The following is a 15,119-nucleotide window of genomic DNA, read 5'->3' as shown; positions in this document are numbered from 1 at the left end:
CTGAAAGCCATTTTCAGAGAGACTCCAAAATTCACCAAAGCTAACTGAAGAAGAAGAAGAAGCCTTTAACTTTGCTCCACCGGAAAATACGCATTCCGACGGAAACAATGTTGAGCCACTCAACCACCGGTCTCCACGGCCGCTCACTATTCACATTTCCATGCCTTAAACCACGACGGCTCAATCACTCCGGCGGGGATAACGCCTCCGTGAAGTGTGCCGCTAGCAAATGGGCCGAGCGACTACTCGGAGATTTTCAATTCCTCTCCGATTCCTCCTCTGACTACTCCCATTCTCTCTCTTCCTCCAGTGTTATTCTCTCCCCTTCTTTCCCTCCCCCAATTGCCTCCCCTGAGCGCCAAGTTACAATCCCCATAGATTTCTATCGAGTTCTTGGAGCGGAGACGCATTTTCTTGGGGATGGGATTCGGAGAGCTTATGAAGCTAGAGTTTCGAAGCCGCCGCAGTATGGGTTTAGCCAGGAGACTCTCATAAGTCGCCGGCAAATTCTTCAGGCAGCTTGCGAAACCTTGGCGGACCATACTTCGCGAAGAGAGTACAATCAAGGCCTTTCGGATGATGAAGATGGTACCATTCTCACGCAAGTCCCTTTCGATAAGGTGATGTTTATTTCGATTTTTGCTATGTTATAATCAATGTGATACTTTGCTTTGGTTAGTTGAGTAAAAAATTGTGCTCTTAATATTGTAGCGAATGTCAATTGTTATGGTTTAATATGCGAGGCATATTTTATCCAAATCAGTGCTGTTTGCTATTATAATCGCAACTGAGCAGATGTTTTAGACTGGAATTGTTAATTTGTAGGTTCCTGGTGCTTTATGTGTGTTGCAAGAAGCTGGAGAGACAGCATTGGTTCTTGAAATTGGAGAGAGCTTGCTCAGAGATAGGTTGCCAAAATCATTCAAGCAAGATATTGTCCTGGCCCTGGCTCTTGCTTATGTTGACATATCAAGGGATGCTATGGCATTATCTCCACCTGATTTTATTCAGGGTTGCGAAGTGCTCGAGAGGGCCTTGAAGTTGTTGCAGGTAAATATTTGATTGCAATTCTTCAATCCGCCCATTACCATTTTCGAGGAGGGCCTTTTAAGCTATCTTTACTTTTTCTTACACAAAATAGCATTCAATGGTTCTGGATGACGTTCACTCTTGGAGAGTGAATTAAATTGGGAATTTGGTTAACCTAAATAACGATGATCATCGATCTCAAATGTTAAGTACTGAGTAATGATGAGAAAAAGGCACAAAATCAAGACTACATCAATTGGCTTTCATAAAGTCAGTCATGGGTTTGATATTTATTATATTGATTGAAGAACACTTACCTTTGGGAGTGTAGGAGGAGGGTGCCAGTAGCCTTGCACCAGATTTGCTTGCACAAATTGATGAGACATTGGAAGAGATCACACCTCGATGTGTTCTGGAACTTTTAGCTTTACCTCTTGGTGACGAGTGGCGAACAAGAAGGGAAGAGGGTCTTCATGGAGTGCGGAATATTCTGTGGGCTGTTGGAGGAGGGGGAGCAACAGCTATTGCTGGTGGATTCACCCGTGAAGATTTTATGAATGAGGCATTTGAACGAATGACAGCATCTGAGCAGGTTCTTGCAGAATTGAATTCTTCCTAAATTTTTATCCTCGCTTTTGCCTTTTCTGCTTGTAATGTTAAGCCTCTTTTTCTTTCTGAAAGGTTGATCTCTTTGTAGCCACACCGACAAATATTCCTGCAGAAAGTTTTGAAGTTTATGGAGTGGCACTTGCACTTGTGGCACAGGCCTTTGTCGGCAAAAAACCACACCTTATCCAAGATGCTGACAACCTCTTCCAACAACTTCAGCAAACTAAGGAAGCTGTTGTTGGGACTGCTGTCACAGCATATGCACCTCGCGAGGTTGATTTTGCTCTCGAGAGGGGGCTATGTTCCCTACTCGGTGGAGAACTTGATGAGTGTCAATCATGGTTGGGCTTAGATAGTGAGAGTTCACCTTACAGAAATCCAGCTATTGTAGATTTCATCCTTGAAAATTCGAAGGGTGATGATGAAAATGATCTTCCGGGGCTATGTAAGCTGTTGGAGACATGGTTGGCTGAAGTTGTGTTCTCCAGATTTAGAGACACTAAAAATATTTATTTTAAACTGGGAGATTACTATGATGATCCTACTGTTCTGAGGTACTTAGAGAAACTGGAAGGAGTTAACGGATCACCCCTAGCTGCAGCAGCAGCTATAGTGAAGATTGGTGCTGAGGCTACTGCCGTTCTAGATCATGTGAAGTCCAGTGCAATTCAGGCACTGCGGAAGGTGTTTCCCCTCACTCAGAACAGTTATAGGCGTGAGGCAGAAGCGGAAATGGAAGTTTCTCCTGCTGTAAATAGTCAGGTGCCTATAGTGAACTTTGATGAGAGTGAACGTACTAACTTTTCTGAGGTTTCTGAGAGAGTTAGAGCTGGTGAAATAAATGATGAAAAACCAATTACCGATCAAATTAAAGATGCAAGTGTGAAGATCATGTGTGCTGGTTTGGCAGTTGGGTTCTTGACTTTGGCTGGTTTGAGATTTGTACCTGCTAGAAATAACACAACTCCTCTACTTAAAGAAGCTGGTTCCTCAATGGCATCCACTACCAGTGTGGGTATGTTTTAAATATATATATATATATATATATTTTTTTTTTTAAAAAAAAAGAAAACTAATTTCAGCTTCCTACGTTTAGAATTTCTAGACAAGGTACTTGTCCTATAATAGTGTGTTTACGTGTAAATGTTAAAATCTTTAGTTGAAAATGGTTTTGTGCTTTAGAGAATTCACATACTGGTTAAGTGATGTTTATTTAGTTTTTTAGATGCATTGTCATAATAATTCGAGCAGATTGGATTAGAGATTTTCTTGAAGGCTTTTGACACAACTCTAAGGTCTAGGTGGATTCGTAAGGTGTTTTAGTGGATTTTGTAACTTATTTTTCTATCATTTTACTGTTTTTCACTATAAATGGTGATACCAAATCTGTTTTCAGTTTCACCAACTTGTCCTAATGATTTACGAGCTTCTCTCCTGTTCAACTTCATAGGAGAAAACCTGGTCTTTGAGTTTCATAACCCGATTTTTATTTGTGCAGCATCCGAAGTCGAAAAATCCAGCAAGGAGCCATCCAGAATGGATGCACGAATTGCAGAAGGTCTAGTTCGCAAATGGCAGAGCATTAAGTCTCTGGCTTTTGGACCTGAACATTCCCTTGCCAAACTATCAGAGGTAAGGATGTTTAACATTTCGTACATATTAGATTATCCTGTTTTTGTTTCATTGAGTGCAAAATAATTTCCTCAATGGCCTCTCCCCCCTCCCCTTCCCGCAAATATAAAATAAAATAGGACAAAAGCCCTTCCAGTTTAATCGTTGAAGTACGAGATTGTCTTGTTAACGTCGTTGCAATTCTAAGAGAATAATCCGCGTAAGCAAACATCTCGATTCTTTTGCTGGGGTGTTTTATCTTTCCAAATGCAAGTTCACTCCATCAATTTGCTATAGTAGTACATGAATTCCTAGAAACTAAATTACTAATCAAACTTCTTTTCAACTTTGTCAGCAAAAAGTTCACATGGAATGACTAAATAAAAGAACTAAGGGTGTATCTGCAATGGATGTTATATCAGGTTATAGCTACCTTTTTGAGTGTTCAATTTGATGTACCTTTTACTGAAGCAAGTAAAAGTGTTTGTCTTTTAAGAATATTGCATCACAGCAAGGAGTAGCGAACCTACAACTTCTTAGACGAAGCAGAAGTAGAGATGGCTAAACCTTAAATGTGTTTCTTGTTGAAGGAACAAAAAGTTCCATTACATGCAATATCAAGGAAAAAACACCCACCTCTTTTTCCCTCTCTAATGGTGATTTTCCATGTCTGAAAATGTGCTTCACATTAGCATTTTATATGCAATCAAATTTCTGGATAGTTTATTAGGTGTAAACAAAGTTTCACATTAGTTAGGGAAGGGTGAGATCTATGGTATAGAAGTGAAGACAATTATCTCTATTGGTATGAGATAATTGAGTAGTTTCAAAAGTAAAGCCACGAGGGTTTTTGTCCAAAGTAGACAATATCATACCATTATAAAGATAGAGATGGGTAGAAGTTTTGTTGTCATTATCAGGAAGTTTCATTACGAAATATCAAGGATAAAACACTTATTGAAACTGTATGTTAGGAAGTTAATCATAATTCTTGTTCATTCACTGTCATCCTTTCATGATAGAGTTTATTAAATTCAGAGTAATGTCTCACAATTATGTGTAGCACAGCATCGTGTCCCCTTCCAATGATATCAAACTTAACTCGTCTCGTTTTAGATTGAATGCATTGTTTCTCTCACATTATGTTTTCACTTGAAGCAAACATAATGAGATTCTAATATATTTTTCAGATTTTAGATGGTGAGATGTTAAAGATCTGGATGGATCGTGCAATCGAAATTTCAGAACTCGGTTGGTTCTATGATTACACTCTCTCAAATCTGACCATTGACAGTGTAACAGTATCCTTAGATGGTCGGCGTGCCATGGTGGAAGCAACACTTGAAGAATCAGCTCGTCTCATTGATGTGGAACATCCAGAACACAACGATTCAAACAGAAAAACCTATACGACGAGATACGAGATGTCATATTCCAGTTCTGGATGGAAAATTACCAAAGGTGCCGTTCTTGAATCATAATTGGATAGTTGTAATATATCATTAGCCTGTAAATGCATTTCTTCTGGATTGCTATTTACCATAGCTTTTTAGTGTCTGTGAAGAGGAAGAGAGATGTGAAGAGATACTTTGTCGAGACTCATGGAATTTGTTGTGTTAATAATTCATTTTTAACTGTTTTTTAGCAGTTCAATTTTAGATACTGTTTCGTACACAATATTACTATTTATGATAATCTGGATCAACATTAAGAAAACTGAGTGTTTGCTGTGCGTCCTTACTGATCATTCATCTGGCCTAATATCCATCGATATGTCGATATATTTATCAATATATCCATAAATTGCAATATTGATATTTAAGATTAATCGATATCTTCAATTTTATTTAAAAAATACATAAAACCTAAAAAGAAAAATATTATTTATTAATCTCAATATAAATATCTTTATTAATAACAAGATTTATGAACTTTTGAAGAAAAAAGAGTTCAACTATTAATTTAAATAATTTTTATAAAATTCTTTATTTACAAAAATATTTGATAATATCAATATTGTATTTATATATCGGTAAAATTAAAATCTCAATATTGATATTGACACTAATATTCTATCTTTGACTTGTAATGGCTAAGAGGTCAAGGGTTCAATCCATGGTGGTCACCTATTTAGGAATTAATTTTCTATGAGTTTTCTTGACACCTAAATGTTGTAGGATTAGGCAGGTTTCGTGAGATTAGTCGAAGCGTGCAAAAACTGATCCAGACACTCAAAAATATTGTAAAAAAAAAAAGACTAGTACAAGCTTGTCATAGATATTCAATATTGATAATATCAAGAACATGCTTGAGGAACTATAATTCAAACAAGGATTTACTAATATTTTTGTGAAATTTTTTCAATCATAGAGATCTAAACAAAAAATAGAGAAATTTAATAAAATCCAATTGGAGGTTGTATGAAGAACCAACCTAACGTGACCAATGCGATCATAATTCAATTGTTAAGACATGTAACTCCAAACTGGTCTCAAAAGATTCTATCTTTCAAAGTCAAAATAGAGCTCTGAAAGAGTAGCAACGGTGCAACACTCCACAAAAAATCATCGATGTAAATGAACATTTGAAAATCTGAAAGTATTGTTCTTTTAGTGGTTCTAAATGAACATTTGAAATGTTGCAAGTATTGTTCTTCTTAACGTTAAAGAGTGGTGGGTAGTTTTTTTCTTAACAGTAAGTTTGAGTAGAGAGAGAGATCATTATAGTAGAACTTTTAAAGAGAAAATCTTTCAATCTGTACTTTAGTAATCTTTTAATTGTACACCTCTAACATGCCTAAATAAAGTTGTACACCTCTAACATGCCTAAATAAAGTTGTACACCTTTAACATGCCTAAATAAAGTTCATTGTTAACATAATCAAATCTTTTGGGCATTTTGAGTGATATTCTCATGTTCTTATACCAATCGAAACCAAAGCAGGAAAATGTTCGCTCCCCATTACAAATAATCTCCTTTGCAATTTTTTATATACACAAGAACAAGAATCAATTAGACTGACAATACAACAACAAAGGTAAAAAAATTAAAGAGAATCTTGTCCATCTTCTAGGGAATTTTCATTACATAATTGGATTCTACTTGTCTGGATGAGTAGAGACATAATAAAAAAAATATATATACTGAGATGGTACAATGTTCAAAAAGGAAGAGACATGTTCCTTTTCCATGGAAAAGATCTGTGATCTAAGGATTGTAGTGAAAAGGATAGCCCAAACATCTCCCTAGAGACCTGAGAAGGTTCCACAAATCCAATGAGCTTTGCCACAAGGGTAGCACTTTCGTTTATATGGTCGAAATCCTTTGTTCTCGACCATAGCATTCGTGCCACTTGTATGCTTCGTTGCTTCGTCTTCAAGTCAATACCCCACTTCTGGTAAAGGGCGTCTCTTTCTTTCACTGAGAACTTCTTTTTCATTCGCCTCGCCAACATTTCTCTCTCGCGGTTTAGAGCCTTCAAACTGTGCTCCAATTTACAAAAAGTATTATAGTGCTGAATAATCACACTGGATGAACTTAGGAATTTGGTCTAGAATTTATATCATCCAGGTTTCAAAATTTTAGACTCTTTTTAATGCTGTTTCCTTATATACATTTTGGTGTTTCTTTCAGTAATGAATGTAACCATCTATGTCCTTCTGTCAAAATTCATTATCAGAATTCTTGGTCCCCTAAAACTTATTGTAAAAAGTAATCTGGTGATGGATATGGGTTGGTTAAAAGTTGGATGGAACTCTGCAAAACTGAAAAAAAGAGTAATAAGAACGTACCTTGAAGCTAGCGTGATGGTGTCGCCCCTTCCTGACGCACTGACTGATCGAGAAATGGCTTCTCTTATAAAGAACAACCTTCTAAGCTCTACTTCCATGTATACAGAATCAGAAGGATCTCCTTTAAAAAGGATGAAGAAATAAGATCTGTGGACCAATGGTACATTGCAAGCATCCCAAAGCTCAATTATATCTCTTTGTTGACCTTGGAACTCTAGAACCCACTCAGAATGAGCCTGAAGATCCTGTGCCTCTTCCATGTGAACTTCTTGTGTGGTTTCTTTAGGTTCTTCCTTTTTAGAGACCCTTCCCAGCCTCTGTCATATACATCCATTGAGATGGTAAGAGAGATATTCTAACTAGAGTTCAAATTCAACATTTCTCACCATTGTTATCTAAATATATTGTGGTTGATATAACAGTGGAAGAAAAGAAAATCTCAAAATGTTATGATTTCTCAACAGAAGAGAATGAGAAACAAAAAAGCAAAATACAAAAGAAAAGCAAACTCACCGAACCAGATCGCTTCTTTAACCGATTTTTGCTCTTTCCTTTTTTTCCAGTAGCAAAGTTGAGAACACTAGTATTATCGTCATCATCTTCATCTATTATTTGTAAAGTTTTGGTTTCCGAACAGCGACTACATACAGAATGCGAGTCCTTGGTGTCCAAAGTTCCCTCCAAATTTCCACAGCTTAAACCACGCTTTCTCCGACTACCTTCTGCTTGTCCAGAGAAGTTCACGTCAGATCCAACAATTTGAATATTCTGATCCTGTTCTTCCTTTTCAATCAAAGTAGAAGGTGGGATGGTCATTAGAACAGTCAAACAACTTTTGCTTCTGGCCAACTTCAAGTTTTGAAAACGAGATTTTGCTGCTTCAATTGAGCTGAAAGATTGCTCAGAAGGATAAAGATTTAAAATACAATTCAATGTTTTCTGCATCTCAGCCGTTTTTGGCATAAAACCATCATAAGTATAATCTTTGTTGATTGTAATTATCTCCTTATTCTTCCTTTGTGGGGATGTCCCTTGATTAGTACCAAAACTACTAATCATCTGCCCTTCATTGTCTTCCAGTCTAGCTAAAGTTAAATCACCATTTTCATCCAGTGATTCTTTTGATTCTTCCTGTTCAATGCATTGAACATCTTTACACCCATCTTCAGAATTTGCATGAACACGTTGAGCAATCTCTTCCCAGTCCTGATAGGGATCAGGTCCAGCCAATTCAGGAGTACTGCTATCTAGTAGAAAATTGTCCTCATGACTCATAGTGAATAGAGGATCAATCTTGTGAGGGCTATTATCTTCATGTGCAGTAAATGTGTCGAAAGTTTTGAGACTCGAGTCGTCAGAACGTAGATCTAGATCTAGGTCAACTAGATCTGGTATTGTTTGTACTGCATTTTCACTTAGCTTAAATATCCTATCTTCTCCAACCGAATGCAATAAATTCTCGATTCGATATTGAGCAAGATCACGTTGCCGTGTCAATTCCTTTATCTCTTTGTCCATCTGAGTATTTACAACAAAACAAAACAAGGCACAGTTGCATGAGCATCCAAATAATCACATAAACAAGATAAGAAAGAGCAATACTTGCCTGCTAGCTGAGTGCAGTTTTTCAAAAAAGAGAACTTCTTTCTACCTCTAAATTCCTATTTATCATACATGATACACCTCATACTACAAGCTAACTCTCCTTAAGCATCACTTTTCTTTAGAGACAACTATTAGAAATAAAAAAGAGCTAATTTCCTTCAGCAAACTGACTTAATGTTCAAACTGAATTTATCTTCTTTGTTTCTTTCCTTTTTTCTTCCAAGTTTGAAATTACATATAGGCTGTTTAACCGAATTCAGATGAAGGGCACCAATACATAACTTAGCTCTGCCTGAATCAATTTATTTTCCATTAGATTTAATACATGTATAAATAGAATGGATAGTAGTAGAAAAAAGCCAAACCCTCACCTGTTCAATTAGAAGTTCTTTCTCTTTCAGTAATGAAGTAGAATCACCTTTGACAGGAAGTGGCTTTAAGTTCTTCATCTCACTTTCAAGTCTAGCCAATTCTTTTTGCAACTGCTTCACCAATGCCTTATCTGAGACTACCACATTGACTTGTGCATTTGTACTCACCTCTTTTGCACAAGTAGCAAATAGCAATGTATTTCTTGATTGTTCGACATGGCTACGTGCAGGACTCATTGTACAAATGATAGCCGTTCGACCATTACCGCCGAGAGAATTCTGCAGTATGCGTGTTAGCTTGGAATCTCTATAAGGTATGTGCCCATTCCTTCCTTTGCTGCATTTTCATTCATAAACAGAGAATAAAGGATCATGTGTTGATATTTGATGTGGTAAATTAACTTGAAATGGGAAAAGAAAGAGACCAGGTTTGATAAGATTACCGTCAAACTAAGGACTCATTTTAAAATTTCTTAAAAGCTTAAAACTAAATTTAGACATTTGAAAGTATTAGGAGAGATCTAAAGTACAGGCATCAAAATGGAATTTTTGTTGCTTTACTTTAAAACTTGACATGATACCTAACACATTTTTGCTGAACTAGAACCAAGAAACAATTATCGAACGGAGTTTTAGTTTTTGTTTCTAAAGGAGTAAAATGAGAAACAAGAAACAGAAACAGACCCTACTTTCCATCAAATATGTAAGGGAAACAAAACCAAACCTTAATTTACGAATGACAGTTCCCAAAGTCAGCAAACTACGGTTGATGTGGCAACCTTCTTTCAGTCTTGTACCAGCAGAATTTGTTTGAGAAGCACGTTCACTTCCCGCAAGATCAACAAAATTCTGTATAAAGAAGAAAGAAAGAAGGTGTTAAGGTGATGATATAATTAAATTTACCATAACTCATCAGCTTAAGCTTTCGCGTCAATCAGTTTGTCAATCGATTTATTTAATATGGTATCAGAGTTGGAGATCTTGTCTTCAAACTCTTGTAATGTTGGTTTCTTCTAATTAATACTGATTTCTACTTGTTGGATATTTCTCTTTTCTTTTTGGGTCTAACAAAATCCTTCATTTTGTTTCTCTAGAAGAGGATTTCAATTAATTGAACTGCCAAGAATAGATGTATATATTATTTTTACCACTGTAGCTGTGAGACTACTTGAACTTTCAGACTTCTTGAATTTGCGAGCGGAGCTTTCAATTGTCTGCAAGAATCATCATTTAAACGTTTATTAAATGGAAAATTTAAGCACAAGTATTAAATAGAGAAATTTTTACATATAGAAAAAATGTCAAACTATCTACAGAAGTAGAAAAAAAATTGATAAACACTGATAAATTTTTATAAATCTCTATCAATGATAGACTTGTATATGTTTCTATCACTGATAATATCAATGATAGACTTAAGTTTCAATCACTGATAGACACTGATATTTCTATTACCCCTATCAATGATAGACTTCTATAAGTTTTCATCATTGATAGACACTAATAGACTTCTATCAACGTTTATCTATGATAGATATCGATAATAATGTCTATCACAAGTATAATTAAATTTTGTTATTTGTGTAAATATTTTTCTTTATTTTTCTATTTTTGAAAACCTAGGTTAAATATGATTTTGGTGCTTAAACTTCTATTCCTTTCCATTTGAATTTCGAAAACTTACAATTTTATTTCTACTTACTTTAAACAACCCAAGTTTGAATTTTAAAGTTTAACATAAAATATAAATTCTATTCATGTGCATTGAATTTTAAGGTCAAGTTTTGAAAACTAACAAAAAGTAGTTTTTTTTTTTTTTTTTTGGTTTATAAAACTTGACTACAAAAGCAAGAGTTTTCTTAAAATAAGTGAAAGCTATAATAGAGAAATTGAGAGGAAACAAACATAAATTTCAAAAATAGAAAACTAAAAACAAAAACATTATCAAACGAGACCTTGGTAATTAGAAATAAAGTTCAAAACAATTATAGAAACTATCTTAAATTCAACTTTTTACCTTTTCAAAAATCATTTCCAATTTATCTTTAAGTCTTCCAACTTTCATATACTACTGTCTCCACGATGTTTTCCATTGAGGGACTAAACATGAATTTAAATGAAAGTTGAAGACTAAAATTGAAAATTTTAAAATTTACGGATTAAGATGAAAAGTGAATAAAATTTTAAGAATCAAATCATACAAATTCGGGACCCAAATGAAAAGATACTAGAAAATTAGTAACATAAATGGCATACTTACTAGTCTTAGGATTTGATGGGATCTGGAGCTAGTTTCATTCAGAGACGTCTCCCCTATCTTTCTTTGAACTGCTTAAAATAATGTATCTCCAAATTTTCAATAAATGCTCGTAGGGTAAATTAAAAAAAGGAAAAAAAAAAAAAGCTAAATATATATTTTAATTCTTAATGCTGGTTTGTCTTTTTCCCCCAATTTAGTCTCTCTTTTTATTATATATATATATTTTTTATTTTTTAAAAAACTATTTTCAAATATTAAAAAATAACCAAAATATTTATAAATATAACCAAATTTTATTGTCTATTCTAGTCTATCAAAAATAGATCGTGATATTTTACTATTATTTATAAATATTTTTAACTATTTTATTATTTTATTTATTTTTTTAAATTTGGTCCCTAATATATTAACAATTTTAAAGGTAGTTCCTAGTAGCTGGTTATGCTCAAATTGGTTAATGACATACTTCCATGACATAATATATTGTTAGAAATTTAGAGAAGAAAAAAGGTCAAAAATCAAATATAGACATTTGGAGGAGTAATTAAAGATTTTTTTTTTTTTCTTTTTTTCAATTTCCATGAGTTTTCTAAACATTATGACATGTTAACATTCACCGACTATGAAAAACTAATTTAGGATAGGTTAAAGAAGTAATTCTAAAATAGTTTAAATTATTTTTGTCATTTTCAAAAATATTTTAAAACATGCTTTTAATCTTTTAAAATCAATTTTGATGATATGAAAATTGTATTTAAAAGTGTAAAATTAAATATTAAGGTGTCATTTGATAACCATTTGGTTTTTTGTTTTTTGTTTTTTAAAATAAAGCCTAAACATTATTTTCACCTCCAAATTTATTCTTTAGTATCTACTTTTTACCACTGGTTTAAAAACCACCTTGAAATTTGAAAAATAAAAAAATAGTTTTTAAAAAGTTGTTTTTGTTTTCAGAATTTGGCTAAGAATTCAACCATTATACTGATAAAAATGTAAATTATTGTAAGAAATGGGGAGAAAATGGGTTTAATTTTCAAAAAAACAAAATTATTATCAAACGGGGCCGAAGTTCATTTAAAGTGATTAAAGTTATAGTTCGTAGCAATTGTAAAGATGTCAAAAATGATTTTAACAATTTCAAAATCACTCTCAAACATGCATTTATAGAATATTGAAATACAAGAGAGAATTTTATTTTATTTTATTTTAAAAAAAAAGACTAAATTGAACGAACAATAAAAAATTAGAGACTAAAACATATATTTAGCCCGAGTTAGTGATGCTAGCAAAGAAAGAGTTACAAAATATTTTTACCTTCACAGAAGGAAAGAAGGTCCTGGAGATGATTCCTGTCTTTCAATGTCTCCTCTGTAAGTTTCTCAACAACAGTTCCTTTCTACAACATTAAGACTATATACCATTAAAATCTTCATTATTTTTTTATAAATCAACAAAAGAAAATAAATATTAAAAAAAAAAAATGAAAGAAGAAAGGTAGGTTATGCACCTCCGGATCATCAAGCAGTCTAAGTGGGATATTTTCTAAGCTAAGGAGATCTCTAACAGCTTCGTTGTATATCTCAATTGCTGAAAACTTCAGCACAAATTCTCTGTCTTGATGCTATGATCCACAAAATTGTATCGTATTAAATTTCTATTGAAATATCAATACTTCTACGCGTCTATAGATTCAATAGTGACGAATTGAGATGTTTCAGATGTGAAACTTACCAATTCGATGTAACTATAAATGTCTGCCACAGAATATTGAGTGACTCCATTCATAGTGAAAGTCTTTCCACTGCTTGTTTGCCCATAAGCAAAAATTGTTGCTAAAAGATTTGAAGGCATTGTTAAATATTTTCATCATGTTGTAATATGATAGACATAATTCAGAAATGGAAAGATAAAGAAAAGTATTTACAATTAATTCCTTTGACCACAGAAAGAACAACTTCTTTAGCCCCTTCTTCGTAAACTTGCTTTGTTGTACTGTCAATTCCAAATACTCTATCTAAAGAGAAACACAAGAGAAAAATCAGATCCAAAACGATTATTTGAAGCGACCTTGAATAATTGAAAACATGTTTCAAAATGATTTTCGGCACCTGAAATGCCCTAAACCAAACAAACAAATGACATGAATTTGAATAATTAAAAGCATGTTTTAAAGTGATTTTTAGTGTTAGATATGCCTAAAACTGAACAAACAAATTGACGTGATTTTAAACAATTAAAAACTTGTTTCAAAGTGATTTTCAGAATCAGACATGCCCTAAACCAAATAAACAGAAGGAACATTTGGAGTAATTTCTTACCAAATGTGTAAGAGTGGGGAAACATAGAGCGTTCCGGTAAAGTACTTCTGAACATAACGGAGTTATTGTTAATACATTCCCAATCCGACGAGTCGTTTTTAGCTAATTCCTTATCGTTCAATGGTCTTAACCTAATAGAAACACGAATTGTTTCTTCTAGACCATTTGAATTTTTAGTAACGCCCTGCATTAGCTCCTCCCCTCCCATTATCGATTCTGCTTTCAGGGATCCTTCCTCAAAACCTCAAGATTCCCTTTCCTAAACAAAAGAAAGTTGCATTAAGAAACAGAATCATCAACTTAGAATAAAGGAATTGAAAAATTGAAGAAGAAATTTACCAGAAAGCCGGATTTGAAGCGGGAAAATGGAAAGGGAAATCGGGTTTTTCCCGCCTTCTCGTCCTGGTTTTCCAGAAGATGATCTGAAAAGAAAAACAACAAAGGAAAAAGAGAGGAAGAGAGGAAGAGAGGAAGGAGACAACAAAAATGGCAAAAACAACAACTAAGCTTTTTCCTCCATTCCTCTCTCTCTCTCTCTCTCTTTCCCGCCTTCATCCCCTCTTTTTCTCTTCTTTATCATCTCCTAACTTGGGATTGCAACTGACCGTTGAAAAATAACTACCATCTCCAACTATATCAATACTCTATTTACGCTTTTACCCTCCTCCATTTTTTTTCCGATCAGAATTCAAACTTCGTACCTTTTGATATATCATCTATTTGAACCATATTTAGTTGATAATAAGGATTTAATAGTTTCATATTTTGATAGTAGATTTAGAAACAGGATTCTAATTTAAATAATTATTTAAATTATGATTGATATTATATTTATAAATTATAAAATTTGTTGTAGTTACTCATTAAATATTAATTAACAATTAACTATTATTAGTTAATTTATGAACATGTTTTATGTGTTTTTTTTAATAATGAATTTAGTTTATAACATGACATATTAAAATTCTAAGTGTTTTTATCTTTATTTAATATAATTACACACTTTAAACTTTAAAATTCAAAATCTGAATACAATGAAAATATAAATATAAATANNATATATATATATATTTAGAATTTGCACGGTTTGGATCACAAAATCTGGAAATACTTTTCAAAAATAGAATCTGAATTTTTCTGCCGAACAAATATTTGTTAAATTCAGTGAATCTAAACATAAAATAAAATATGGATTTTCTATCAAACTAATGTGAAAATTGTGGTTTGAGCTTGATTTTGATTTGGTATCTATTGTTTTTGTTAATAACATAGTAAATAATTCAATTATAAATTTGGTCCTTGTGATTTGAAAAAACGTCATAAATAATCTCATAGTTTGATTAAATGCTCATAAATCAGTACCAAATTTGTAATTTAACCTAAATTATCTTTTAACTTTTAGAGATAATAATTAAGGGTATACATTTTTTTTAAGTATCACAAATATAACAATATCTATTACTAACGATATGGTCTATCACTAATAAAGTCCAAGAACTAGATTTAAATTTTGTTATGCCTTCAA

The 15,119-nt window shown here is 33.3% G+C and overlaps 2 protein-coding genes across 2 annotated transcripts; one reads left to right on the top strand and one right to left on the bottom strand.

Moving 5' to 3' along the window:
• Positions 1-4: 4 nt before the first annotated feature.
• Positions 5-4,921, top strand: LOC120076368 (protein ACCUMULATION AND REPLICATION OF CHLOROPLASTS 6, chloroplastic). Its single transcript, XM_039030182.1, has 6 exons — positions 5-620; positions 826-1,050; positions 1,361-1,621; positions 1,711-2,653; positions 3,137-3,270; positions 4,440-4,921. Exons 1-6 carry the CDS (start codon positions 108-110, stop codon positions 4,728-4,730), a joined length of 2,367 nt encoding a protein of 788 aa, XP_038886110.1. The 5' UTR covers positions 5-107; the 3' UTR covers positions 4,731-4,921.
• A 1,252-nt stretch (positions 4,922-6,173) lies between these two features.
• LOC120075264 (kinesin-like protein KIN-7E) lies at positions 6,174-14,059 on the bottom strand. The gene is made up of 13 exons (XM_039028481.1): positions 13,934-14,059; positions 13,595-13,853; positions 13,201-13,290; positions 13,008-13,108; positions 12,784-12,897; positions 12,591-12,672; positions 11,277-11,344; positions 10,165-10,230; positions 9,741-9,865; positions 9,017-9,353; positions 7,554-8,558; positions 7,041-7,357; positions 6,174-6,731 (listed from the first exon to the last, which is right to left on the bottom strand). The coding sequence occupies exons 2-13, from the start codon at positions 13,800-13,802 to the stop codon at positions 6,410-6,412; spliced, it is 2,835 nt and encodes a 944-aa protein (XP_038884409.1). The 5' UTR covers positions 13,803-13,853; positions 13,934-14,059; the 3' UTR covers positions 6,174-6,409.
• Positions 14,060-15,119: the final 1,060 nt, after the last annotated feature.

Source organism: Benincasa hispida, chromosome 4 (genome assembly GCF_009727055.1).
Source record: "Benincasa hispida cultivar B227 chromosome 4, ASM972705v1, whole genome shotgun sequence".
In the NCBI taxonomy this organism is placed as follows: Eukaryota; Viridiplantae; Streptophyta; class Magnoliopsida; order Cucurbitales; family Cucurbitaceae; genus Benincasa; species Benincasa hispida.
This window is presented reverse-complemented; position numbering and strand designations above follow the sequence as displayed.

Excerpts from the sequence above, each read along its gene's own strand:
- LOC120075264 (XM_039028481.1), bottom strand. The coding sequence starts at position 13,802 with ATGGGAGGGGAGGAGCTAATGCAGGGCGTTACTAAAAATTCAAATGGT. Across the intron at positions 12,898-13,007 it reads TTTATAGTTACATCGAATTG|CATCAAGACAGAGAATTTGT; the intron begins GTAAGTTTCACA and ends TGTGGATCATAG. Across the intron at positions 8,559-9,016 it reads AAGAACTTCTAATTGAACAG|ATGGACAAAGAGATAAAGGA; the intron begins GTGAGGGTTTGG and ends GTAAATACTCAG.
- LOC120076368 (XM_039030182.1), top strand. The coding sequence starts at position 108 with ATGTTGAGCCACTCAACCACCGGTCTCCACGGCCGCTCACTATTCACA. Across the intron at positions 621-825 it reads CGCAAGTCCCTTTCGATAAG|GTTCCTGGTGCTTTATGTGT; the intron begins GTGATGTTTATT and ends GTTAATTTGTAG. Across the intron at positions 1,622-1,710 it reads GAATGACAGCATCTGAGCAG|GTTGATCTCTTTGTAGCCAC; the intron begins GTTCTTGCAGAA and ends TCTTTCTGAAAG.